The 12,563-nt window shown below is 42.8% G+C and overlaps 2 protein-coding genes across 3 annotated transcripts in view; one reads left to right on the forward strand and one right to left on the reverse strand.

Moving 5' to 3' along the window:
- The window catches only part of TAX1BP1 (Tax1 binding protein 1), an 87,311-nt gene extending 85,614 nt beyond the window's left edge, over nucleotides 1–1,697 (forward strand). Inside the window, exon 18 of the mRNA XM_029233245.1 lies at nucleotides 576–1,697. Within this exon, the coding sequence (XP_029089078.1) occupies nucleotides 576–777 (202 nt within the window). The 3' untranslated portion in view covers nucleotides 778–1,697. The remainder of the gene's footprint in view (nucleotides 1–575) is intronic.
- A 759-nt stretch (nucleotides 1,698–2,456) lies between these two features.
- Nucleotides 2,457–12,563, reverse strand: part of JAZF1 (JAZF zinc finger 1) — a 336,892-nt gene continuing 326,785 nt past the window's right edge. Inside the window, exons 5-6 of one of the 2 annotated variants that reach the window (XM_029233247.1) lie at nucleotides 10,519–10,688; nucleotides 2,457–4,853 (exon numbers count right to left, since the gene is read on the reverse strand). In XM_029233247.1, the coding sequence (XP_029089080.1) occupies nucleotides 4,677–4,853; nucleotides 10,519–10,688 (347 nt within the window). In that variant the 3' untranslated portion in view covers nucleotides 2,457–4,676. The remainder of the gene's footprint in view (nucleotides 4,854–10,518; nucleotides 10,689–12,563) is intronic. The other variant, XM_029233246.1, reaches the window with a different exon arrangement.

Raw genomic sequence — 12,563 nt, forward strand, 5'->3', positions numbered from 1 at the left:
CTCAACGTATGGTCCTTGAAAATTTGTTAGAAATGCATATGGTCCAGGGCCCTAACTCAGATCTTGTTGAACCCCAAATCCTTGCTGTAGGGCCCAGCAGTACACGTCTCAGCATGCCTCCAGGTGGTTCTGATGCGTGCCGTACCTTGAGGACCAGTGCTGTAAACACCTTTAGTTGTTAAACTGAATGAACACTGTTGGGAAGCTACAAGTTGTATGAATCTTTATAGTTTTACAAAAGGCATATTTTGTTAAAACTTGAAGAATTCTTGTCACTGAGCCTCATTTCACATAATGTGATTGTATTTTTTGGATTTTGATGAGAAAAAGATTTTCTTTGTCAATCTAATTGTAAAACTAAAATTAGAGGCTTTACAAATGGTTTACACAGTTGTCAATAGCAAGCTTTTAGGAGCAGAAAAAGAGGTTCCTGGCGTAACTGAAGAGTTTCAAGGTAAGTGTTAGTATGCATATCAGCTTAACTAGATAAATGTAACCTCACTGTATCTGAAGGTTACTGCTGTTAAAAATCTGTTTATTAGAAATAGGTAATTCTTTCATTTTATTTCCTCAAGCTTTGATGTTCAGAAGAAATGTCCACTCTGTGAATTAATGTTCCCTCCCAACTACGATCAGAGCAAATTTGAAGAACATGTTGAAAGTCACTGGAAGGTGTGCCCAATGTGCAGCGAGCAGTTCCCTCCTGACTATGACCAGCAGGGGTTTGAAAGGCATGTACAAACCCATTTTGATCAGAATGTTTTAAATTTTGACTAGTTAATTTTTATTAGGAGTTAATAATACAGTTCAGCAGTTGGAAAAAAACACACCTCAGACCACTAAGGAGACCACAAGGTGTCACTTTCATGTACCCTCTATTGCACTTTTCTGACCAAGAGCTACTTTGAGTTTGGTGTTACATAGTGTCAGGGTCAGTCCTTGGTTTATCACTTATCAATAAATATAATTTTAACCTGTTAATCTTACCTGCTTAAGAAGTTCTTGTGTGTATCTTTATTTATTCCCCATTTTGAAAAATTATATGAATGAAGGAAACAGATTATTTTAATGTTACCACACTGAAAAAATAGGTATGTATAGTGTATTATTTAGCAGAATATTTACACATCTCTGTTGACCTTGTTGATTGAGCATGACTATTAAAAGTTATGTAACACAAAGAATTTATCATAAGTCTTGCAAAGTTATTCTTTTGAATACAGAAACTTCATAATTTAGCCCATGAAATGTTTTTTTTTAACCCTCTTTAGAAAGGGAGCTGCATGTAGAATGAGATCACATGCTTCCAAGATAGCAAATATCCTTTTTATATTTGAAATGTTTGCTTTAGGAATTAATAGAATGCATATTTTGCTAATTTTATGACTAAAAAATTTTAGAATATCTGATTATTTTTAAGCCATCTTAAAGTTGTATTTCTATCTGATGGGGAAATGGAACAAGATATGTCAGTGTAATTGTTTCATATTAAATGATCTACTAAACAGTGATGGTTGTGGCATAAAATCACAGAAAATGTATGTCTTTTTTCACATTTTCTTGATGAGTATAACTTTGACAAAATGTTCTCAGTAAGTGATTAAATATGTAATGCATAAACCCAAATCAAACTATCTTGTTCGTTATGACTCTGCTATATATAGTATTCATTAACATTAAAGTAGACACATTTTTAGGAGTGTGTAATTTCATTGTCAAATTTATTTGTGATAGTTTTTCATTAAGTCTAGCATCTTGAATGTCTTTTTGGTCTGGGTCATTAAAAAAATTTTCTGAACTACAGTCCTTTCCCCTTTTAGAATATGAATGTTAAGGATTTAAAGTACTGACTTTTTGATTTTGCTGTTTTTGTGGTTATCAAAATATTTAAGCTTGTCTTAAGCAAACTAGCTATCTAAGATGTTAACTTAATATTCAGTGTAGTGGCATTTTGGGGTACTGTATGTGAACCGCATACACAGCATCTCACTTGTATTTGTTTCTAGGAGCAGAATTCATGTATCGTTGGAATCCTTTAAAAGGTGTGAGTCTAGGGCAAAACAGTATTGGGCAGTCAGATATCAGGACATGGCAGACCTGGGATGCAGCGGTAATGAAGACTCCATGTTTTAAGCTTCTGGATAGGTTATAGGCTAAGCAGAATATATTCAGGTAAAATATGTTCAATGATATGAACATTTTTGTTCCATCAGTTAATAATTATGGACCATACTAACCTAAAAGTATCCTTTGAATATTATAGTGCTACTACCAGTGAAATGAAATTGTTCATCATACTAACCTAGGCAAAACATTGATGAAATCTACATGTCAGCTGAATTCTGCCCCCACCCAAAAAAGGCAGCCTTAGAACAAGGTACTGAATGGATATATTCGTTTCTGTGGCAAACTTGATACTGGTCTTTATAATGGATGCTAATGAAAATAAAGAGCCATGTTTATTTTGGGTCAGAGGCAGTTTATTTTAAATGTGATTTCATTTACATTTATAAGCAGCTTTTCTTGACAGCAATTTTGTTTCATTAAGTTGCCTTCAGTTCTAAAACAAACCTCTGTTGCTTTCAAACTTAATGTGCTCTGTCCTGAACAAAACATATGAAAATATAATTTAAAGCACAGTTTTCACAGACACAGTACAATACATTCACTATACACGGTATAACAAAATATTCCCATCCTTACCTGTTTAGTAATACTGTCACAATGAATAAGTAAATAGAAACTGGAAATTTTTATAGTTGAAAGAAATTTAACATGCACAATGACTATTTTATGACTGTTTAGCTGTTGAACTACTGATCCAGCCTACAGTTTCTTGCACTAGAAGGAGCGAAGCTAAATAATAATTGCTGGCCTAAAAAAAATTTTGGTCAATTCTAGGTAGATATGAAATAGCCAAGTAGGGCCTTCTTATGCACCAACTAGTGGCTTCTCATGTCTGTATCACCCTTTAAAACATAAAGGATAACACTGTATATTCAGGACCAAGACTACTCTTCAGAGATCTGAGGACATTTTTAGCGGGTAGTGTCTTTATAAATAACTTTTAAATCCCTCATTATGAGGGATTCACAATTTAAGAGTGTATTAATAGAAGCTTACCCATCTGGCTAACAGAATTGTCTTCCTTTCAAAACGTCTGAAAAACTGAGGGAGGAACACCTGCTTTCCATCTGTAAGACTTTCAACAAATGGAAACACGGGAAGAAAGTTATTTTAAAAGCATTTCGAGTTTGATTTTCATCAGTTTTGTGGGCAGTTAGCCATCTCAAAGCAATTTTTATTGCATAATTAGGCAATTGGTAAACTCATGTTTAAGGAATAGCACTTGGGAGAAATGAACTCAAGGCATGATGGTACTGTTGGTAAGAAAAACGTTAGGAATGGTCCAGACGTAGGTTATACTCTAATGGGTCACGTATTAGTCACTGACCACCTGCTGCAAGAAGCACTTACCTGTCAATAAGGCTCAATTTCATATTTCAGCAAGATGTCTTACAAAGCTAAACAGACATTTCCAGTGGGAATACAGACATCTACAATGTGATGGAAAAAGTGCCTTTAAAAAAGTCTGAAAACACAATGAGCATGAGGAGGCAACAGGGGTCTTAACAAGATGCTCCTCTTTGAAACGCGCTTGGCATTTTAATTCTTATCTGCAACCCGTAGGTTGTTAGGGCAGTGGTTGCAAGAACTGGCAACACATAAAACATCACATCTGTTGGCAATAGAGAACGACAAAGTGCTTTAAAACTTCACCTAAAGATGAAGATAGAACTAAATTTCACACACACAAAATTTGCACTTAAGTATTTCAAAGTGTTTCCTAACAGATTTCAGGGGAAAGTATTTCACTAAACTGGTATCTTGGTCCACAGACATCAATAGGCATAAATTGAATCCCTTGCACCTAGCAGGCACTCAATGAATGTGTGTTAATGAGTGAACTGAATAGACTTTTTGTACAAAAATGCCATTTGTAACACTAAAATGATTGGTAAGTCACATGGCAAGATTTTCAGCTTTTTAAAGGTCTAAAGGATTTGCAAGATAATATAAAACACAGAACGCACACCTTTTATGCATGTTATTTAAATATGAAAATATTTTTAGCATATTATGTTAAACATTCTTTCTTATTTATATTTCCGTTACCTAAAGTCTTTCTAGTCACAGGTACTAACTAACTCCATTATGTAAGGCATGGTAACCAGTTTGACAGTGAAGGTATTATTTTGGTTTTGAACACAATGAGTTGATGTGTTGAAAAACTTCAACCAATCACATTATAATCTTGGGGGAAAAACCCTCAGTGCTAGCCCCTCCTCCCCCGCAAATGATATCACTGCAACACAGCTAAACGATACACAGCATGCCCTCAATTTCTGTCTTGTTTTGGGGGAAATGTGCTGAAAAACCTAGAGCTTTGTTTAGCACCTTATATCAAAGTAATGAAAATGGGTATGATGATTACATGTGCAAATGTACAAAATCATTAACACTACAAAGATACGTCATTCCAAAATTACAGAAAAAATTTAAAGCATGCATTTATTCTTTAAAGGGTTGCTGAATGCTTCCCCTGAAAAAAGGTGGCTGTTTTCAAAATCAGCAACTGCTGGTGAGGATTTCTTGGCACAGTTATGACCAGCATGTTACTGCTGCATCTTCCTGATAATGTCGGCCGACACCGGGGGATGGAAATTGATTGTGTGGTGCCGCAGGCCCTGAGCTGTCTTGTAACTCTTACCACAACGACACTTGAATGGTTTGCGGACACGAATCTGTGTTCTGTGGCCATTCTTAGCATGGTACTTTATGCCATTCACATTCTGTGGAGAGGACAAAAATATCACCTATTAGACGGAGTCACACAGTGTCAGATGGGGGGGGGGAACCTCAGTGCAGGTCTGACTGCAACTGGACAGCTCCTGGATGGCAGCTATAGACAGAACAGGCTTTTTCGCGAACTCGCAGTTGTGTGTTAATCGTGGGCGGTGCAGACTAGGTCATGCACACAGCTCACCCAAGGCAATTTCAAATACTCCTCAGTTACCCTGAAAGTACTGACTTCTGACTTTTACATAAAATACGTATTTAAGACCCAGACTGTATAAAGAGGCACAGCTCCCTCTGAATCTTGTTTCTACTCTGAAGAATGTTAACGATGAAAAATTACATACAAATATCCTCAAGATGGCCCCGAAAAAAATCTAAAGAAAGAAAACATAGGTTAGGGTAATGAAGTTCAAGACGTGTATAAATTCTTCATTTGGAAACTCAGCTTATGTCTTGCTCCCAGCCAACCGTGATAATCCCTACCTTATGTAGGGATTTTTGGTCCATTTTCTACTCTGCATTAAGCCAGTATCTGTGCCCAAATCTTGCCCCAGCACTGTTGTGTGTGTTAAATAAACACCTATGGGCGGACAAGGCCCTACTTTTATTTATGTACTATTCCAAACATACAGTGAACTTTAAAAATGTTAGGTTATTAAAGTCTCAGCAACAGAAAAGTTCCAAACTTCAAATTGGCCTACAAATCCTAAATGATAACATGAAATAACAAAATGCTTTCTGGATTTCTATTAATTGGTTTTGCTACCTCACTTGCATATTCTATTTAAGACGTCATGCCTAGAATCACTCTACAGATTCAACCAAGTTAGTTTTGCTTATCCCAATTACATGGTGAGTAAACAGGCTCAGGACATTGAGTAAACTGATGGAAGATTTAAGTAAGAATAAATGGCAGAAGTGATACTAGAGCATAGGTCTTAATTTCCAAGTCAGCTACTGTCAGACTGAGGAGTAAGGGAAAAGAGAAGACAGGAAGTTGTTGAGTACAGATCACCAGAAGAGTGGACTGTTTTCTAAAGTATTATCTGAATCTAGGCCCACTGAGGCCAGTCCTGTGCCCAACGAAAGGTTTCCAACATAGCCGTCTTCTACTTCATAGGATGCCCTTATCGAGCTCCCAAAGAATAAGAACAAACTGCAGTTGTTTCCTGAGCATCTAGCACCGTGCCTGGCACATAGTACCTGCTCCACTAGTACCTGTGAATGAATGAATTTGTTAGAGCATGCCTCATTCTGGAAGAAATTGAGAGTTGCCATGAAACAAAATATGTTCAGAGGTTATTACTATTTATATTTCCCTATTGGAGATTCACAGTGCACATTAATGCTTTTCAAAAGTCCTATGGAAGAGAATCCTCTCGACTGTTGAACCCAGGGGTGACAAGTAGCAACCAGTTGTCTATGCTTTGAGTCTGAGGGCTGTCCAGTGAATTGAACCACAAGGACAGACACGACTTCTTCCCTGAACGTCCAGCTGTTGGCCTTCTGCGCCTTCAGCCCTTGTCCTCCCTGCATTAATCCCTGCCTGCAGGGCGACGAGGCACTTCACTGGTCTTCTAGAGGCATGCTGGGGAGTAGGAGATTGCTGCGCTGGGATGTGGGGAGGGCAGTGACGGTGCAGAATCGGACCCGTTAACAGAGATGGGTAGATACGCCCTGCCAGCCCCTTGCTGCTCCAACCATCCCACCAGGGGCCCAGGCACATGGGTAAAGAAGCCAACCTGTGTTATCTAGCCCCAGCTGGTACCCTGCTGCAGCGGCATGAGAGACCCAGGTGAGAGCCACGTAGCTGGAGCCAGGCAACAAAGAGATAAGCATTGTTTTAAGCTATGGGAGGGAGGGAGATGGGGAGGAAATAACTGCTTTATGATCATTAGAAAAAGACTGTCAACTTTCTAATAGTTAACACTATGGTGGGAAGTCTCCTGACTCACAAATGCTTAATAATTTACACCTGCCTGCTTAATAATATTCCATTTATTAGCTCAACAGATATTCACTGAGTACCTCAGTGAATGAAGGGTTACTAAAACATTCCTGTGGATGAAGCGCTACTAAAACATTTCATGTCCTCGCTTTCACAGGGAACTTGTTGCAAGATGGATCATTATAAATCCAGCTACCCCTGTGCCCCAGTGCCACTCACGCCTTGTCAGAAAAGAGAGGAAGCCAAAAATAATAAACATTTGAACAACAAACAAAAAGGCATATAGCAACTCCCAACAGGACCAGGTCTTAGATATTCCATCCAGGCCCGAGTTTTTTGTTTGTTTTTTTTCAAATAACTAATTAGGTGAGGGAAGGTTTGAAACCAGAAATTGCCAAAGCCCCCAGAAGCCACTCCAACATGAAACCAGATCTGGAGTTCAACAGGGGAAGGACACGCCCAGGGTTGAGTTGATTCCAACAGGTTCCGTGGTCAGTTCCCAGCTGGAATGTCAACACTGTGTTGTGCGTGGCTATGGGACTGACACACATGTCAGCTTTATTACTCTGGAAAAATTAGGAAGGCAGTTGCATGTGTGGAAACACATGGCATTTCCAGGGTTGGCCAAAGAGCCTACAATAAACTACCTTACCATCTCTTTCTCTTTGTTGCTGTGATTTAAAATGTCCACAAGTGTCATGGGACAGCTTATCACAAATGCTAGTACAAGCTCTAATCAGACGTAAGATTTCCCCCATCTGTTCATTCACAGACAGCAATGGAAACTTCACTTTGTAAGACTTGAGGAGCTTAAAAAGCTTCACTGAAACTCCGAATTGCAGAGACCCTGAAATGAGTTTGGTCTTTCAAAAATATTAATAACAAAAGTAAATAATGTCAGGCAACTTGAAAATGAAATACTTATTAAATCCTCTGGTCTCTGAAAGGGGGAAAGGGAATTAAGCTCCAATAGGGCAAGGAAGGTCACTACAGTGAGAACTTTTCCTCATGCTGAGAACTTGATAACTACTATCTTATTCAGTACTCAGGTTTTAAATAAAACTGACATTCAGGACTTTCCTGGTTGGGATAGTGGTTAAGAATCCACCTGCCAACGCAGGGAACACGGGTTCGAGCCCTGGTCCGGGAAGATCCCACATGCTGCGGAGCAACTAAGCCCGTGCGCCACAACTACTGAGCCCTGCGTGCCACAACTACTGAAGCCTGCGCACCTAGAGCCCATGCTCCGCAACAAGAGAAGCCACCGCAATGAGAAGCCCGCACACCGCAATGAAGAGTATCCTCCGCTCACTGCAACTAGAGAAAGCCTGTGCACAGCAACGAAGACCCAACGCAGCCAAGAATAAATAAATAGATTAATTAATTAATTAGAAAAAGAAAGAAAATGAGAGGTACTGAAGGAGAGCGGAGGGGAAGGGGGGCATTCTAGGCAGAAGAAATAACACGGGAAACAACTCGGAGACCTAGCTGTACTGCTGGGCCCTGCTCCCTTGCCCTACTCTGTATGAAGTCCGGGGAGTTAGATGCTCATCTTCTCCCAGTTCTGCAAATGCCAATGAAATGGTGAGAAGAGCTGATCCTCAGTCAGTGCCCAAGAGACTCATGGTTGAGAGACTCCCTGCCCACGGGGGCAGGGAATGAGACACATGTGAAGTCAGCCCTGGGAATGAACAAGATGGCAGCAGTTGTGGATTCTGCCCGACTCCACAGCACACCAAGCTCATTACGCCCTCCACTCACCAACACCCACTCCAACCATCACGCAGTAAATAAGATGAAATAATAATACCAGAGAACACCTGGTACACCCTGCGGCCAGTAACTTCCCAGCAGAAGGAGTTAGACTAAAACTGTAGGGAATATGACCACACTCATGTCAAGCACTTGGTCAGGAGAAGCAGTTATGCATTTGTTCCTGTCCCATGTGCACCGTTACGTGGCACTCTGGCCCAGAAAAGGAAACTCACACTTCCCTCATGGAAAGCAGGACCACTAATTGCCACCCGTGTCATTCGCCAGTTAGTGGTACTGAAGCAGGCAGCCTCCGCAGCCCAAGGTTCACGCAATTTTCTTTTGGCCTCAGATGGAGAAACAACACTCCGCAAAGGCCCCACCAAACTAGACACAGACAAACTGCAGGAGGGGAAGCTGCTGGAAACTCAAGGAAAATAGAAGCCAAAGAATAATGACAAGAAAATAAAAATGACCAGGGGAAAAGGATGTAAAAAAGGAATGAAAGAGAGGTGGGAAAGAGAGAAGGCCTCATCATAAAGGGTGTAGCTTATACCAGCCCCCCACCAGCTTTTTGGGTTTTTTTCGGTCAGCTACAATCTGGGTCGTTACTTTGCTCTCTCTCTTAACATCGCTGATGTGCAAGACATCCTTTAGACAGTGTTTGGACCCTTGAGAGAAGGCAGCAAGACGGCAGAGCACAGAGGACCAGCTCTCATGAAGCATGGAGAGAAGGCGCATCTGGAGGTAGGCAGGGTACAAGGACAGCATCCCTGTCCAGCTTTCTCCACTTTGAAAGAAAGAAAGAAGGGAAAAATCTCTTTCTGCAAGCAGAGCTGTCCTCTGGACAAACTAGCTTGTCGAACGATCCCCTGGGCTCCTGAGATAACAATTTTGTTGCTTTCTCACCCCTGCACCCACTTCCACGCCGCCTTCTGATCCAGAGGAATGTACACGTGCACCTGGGATACCCAGACAGTGCGTCAGGACACCCTGATGGGACCTCACATCTCCATCCTGGGGTTTTCACTGTAGTTTAAACAAAGCGCATCTGTGCTTCCCATGATAAAAATTTAACAGTATATAGATCAGGTGAAATCATGGGCAACTTACCTGTGATACACTTGGGTTTCATGCTTTTATATCAGAAGCAGGTATAAAAAGTATTGAAATAGATTTTTTTAGTGTTCAGAGACATACTGAAGAAGGAGCGATAGGGGAAGTGCTTATGCTGCCACACATTTTTCAAGCCTTTCTTTAAAAACAGTCAATCTGCCGGGGAAAGTAGCATCTCGTCAAATGCACCAGGTATGTTTTTGATTTTTACATTTCTATCTCACAGTTGGATTTTAAAGAGCTGCCAACACCTCATGGGAAAGTTTGCAACTTTGTTTTTCGACATGCCCTCAGGACCCACACTTGAGTGCTGTGGGTGTTCTCACTATTCTGTCCCTTTGAGTCTTCTTAGTAGAGAATTTGGCGCCCCCAGCTGCCCTGACACCCAGAGGCAGGCCCGAGAGACACAGGCTCTGCGCCACCTACAGAGAGTTCATCGAAGCTAGAGCGGGCGGGTTTGGTGAGAAAAATACCAAAGCCCCTTTTCTCCCGAACTCCTTTCAAGCAAGGGCTTCCTCAGCTGGAAGTAAATACCCTGCAGCGTTTTCCAAAAGGGCTCTGTGAACCGTCTGCAGAGCCGATCACTGCGGAAGTTGTTCGGCAAATAAACAGGTGACGCATTTGATATTCTGACTGGTCTGACATGAATCTGAAGAATATCAAAGACATGATTCTCCCACCAAAAAACTCTCTTTTGACGTACCGCTCCCACACAGGTCAGTGAAGGGGACAACACACCCAACGGCCAGAAACCAGGGACAGCACTGACCTGCGGGCAGCCTGGGCCCAGGCCTGGCTTTCCGGGGGGCCACCTACTCCAAGCGAGGTGGCACTTCTCTTACCTTGTACCTCTTCTTACAGCCGGGAACCGGGCAGGCGAAGGGCTTCTCCTCGCCGCCGTTCATGCACATGGAGCTGAGGATGGCCTCGGAGCTGATGGCGCTCTCTGTGGTCCAGGACTCGTCGCTGTCCGACTCCTCGTAATCCACCTCCTCCTCGTCGTACTCGCTGCCTGTGGGGCCAGAGGAGAAACACAAGGGCTGTCAGGACGCCCTGCACGGCGGCGGCTCCTGCTGCCCTGGGAGAGAGCGTCCAGGAGCCAAGGGGCAGCAAGTGCAACTAGTCCCCGGGACAGTCCTGGGGGCAACATATCTGCTTTCCCACGGGAGAGACCGGGGAAAGGGCTTCCCAGCGATTCATGGTGAGGAATGAGCTGTGCAAGAGCTTGGACTCAGTATTCTGCGGCAAAGGTGATTGACTGCAAAGGTGCTGGGAAGGCTAAAACCAAAAATAACCAACTACGACAGACACACCCCTGCCCCAACACACACACGCACACGCACACGCACACACACACGATATGCCTGACATTACAATGGACAGAATTCTGTCCCCTTAGTTTTATGCTTTATTGGCACGGTAAACACAAAAATCTGCAGGAGGGGGTTACATTTTACACTTACTAGGTATTTACACTTCGGTGGGAATTAATTTCAGTTCTTTTTCTTTATAAGCTGACCTGGGAAGACCATGAAGAAATTTAGAACTAAAAGGGTGTTGCCCCAAGCTAGGGAGCAGGGGGACAGAAATGCCCAGAGCTCTGAGGGCACAGTGTCATCGTCATCATCAGAGTGCAAGTCCAGCTCCAGGAAGACCAAACGATCCCCTACCGCACCTGTCCTCAGGGAATAGCACCTGCCCTTCAGCTACACAAAACCCTCCCTGGGAGCGAGGGCTGAGCCATTGCAGCAGACAGCTCAGACAGACGAGGGGATTCCCTTGTATCCTGGTTAAGAGCTCTGCTCAGAACTGAATTAAAAATCTGCTGTGCTGACTTCTGCCCAGGACGGCAGGGATGGAGAACCACTTCAACAAGCAGCCCCTCCTTTGCTCTTTTTTTTAACGAGGTCCACAGCCGTTTATTTGGAGCTTTTGCACAATATAACCCTGAAGGACATAATTCTACAGATCATAAACAGTGTAAAATACTATGTTGACAAGTCCTAATGCATTTACAAGCCCCGTGGAATAAATAGGAATTACAGCACAACATCAGTAAGAATTATATGGTAGCAATTACAGTTGTGAAATTCATCCCCCAGGTGTGAGGCTAAATTGCACCCGGGGCCTGCCTGGGTGCTCCATGGGGCTCCCCCTGCTACATCAATTATTTCAACACCAGATATTGGCATTTTTATTGGGTTTCATTTTAATAGGCATTAATAAGATTGTTTGAAGAGCCAGTTGAGCCAGGAACAAGGACGCCAGCATCTGAGGCGAACACTTAAAAGGATCCAGGAAGGAAGGAAGGGACCTCAAGGTGAACGAGTGCCTTGTATGGTTCAGGCACACTGGCTGCATCAGCTCATTTAATCCTCTGGTGACCCTGTGAGGTGGGGTGTCACTTTCCTACACGAGAGGCAATGAGCCCTGTGAGGCTCAAGAGCTGCCGCATCCTCAATTAGCTAGTAAGGGAGTTACCTTTTCCCAGGTTGCCTCCCGGCCTCCAGTGCCGGCAGCTCTCTGGGGGTGGGGCGGGGTGTGTCTCTCTCAACCTCCGCGTCGCTGGGCCTCCGCCATCTACCGCTGAGAATTCAAAGCAGCCTGCTTTGAAGCCTGTTTAGAAACTCAGGCGGTACGGAAAAAACAATTTGACAAAAATGAGGCTCTGGAATTCAGTGTGGGTTTCAGTAAGCCCCGCTGCGCTTGGCTGGAGCCCCCAGAGACAAGAGACCCAGCTGGGAAGCGCTCGTAGGACACAGCACAGGGGTACCTGCTCTGCCGCGTCCCTCGGTCCGTGAGCAAATCTGGAAACCTGTTTCTAAGTAGGGCACTGTTTAGGACGTTTTACTCTTAAACAAATGCCACACGCTGGTGTCCTTTAAAT

This window comes from Monodon monoceros, unplaced genomic scaffold, assembly GCF_005190385.1.
Source record: "Monodon monoceros isolate NGI ecotype Baffin Bay Population unplaced genomic scaffold, NGI_Narwhal_1 Super_Scaffold_2, whole genome shotgun sequence".
In the NCBI taxonomy this organism is placed as follows: Eukaryota; Metazoa; Chordata; class Mammalia; order Artiodactyla; family Monodontidae; genus Monodon; species Monodon monoceros.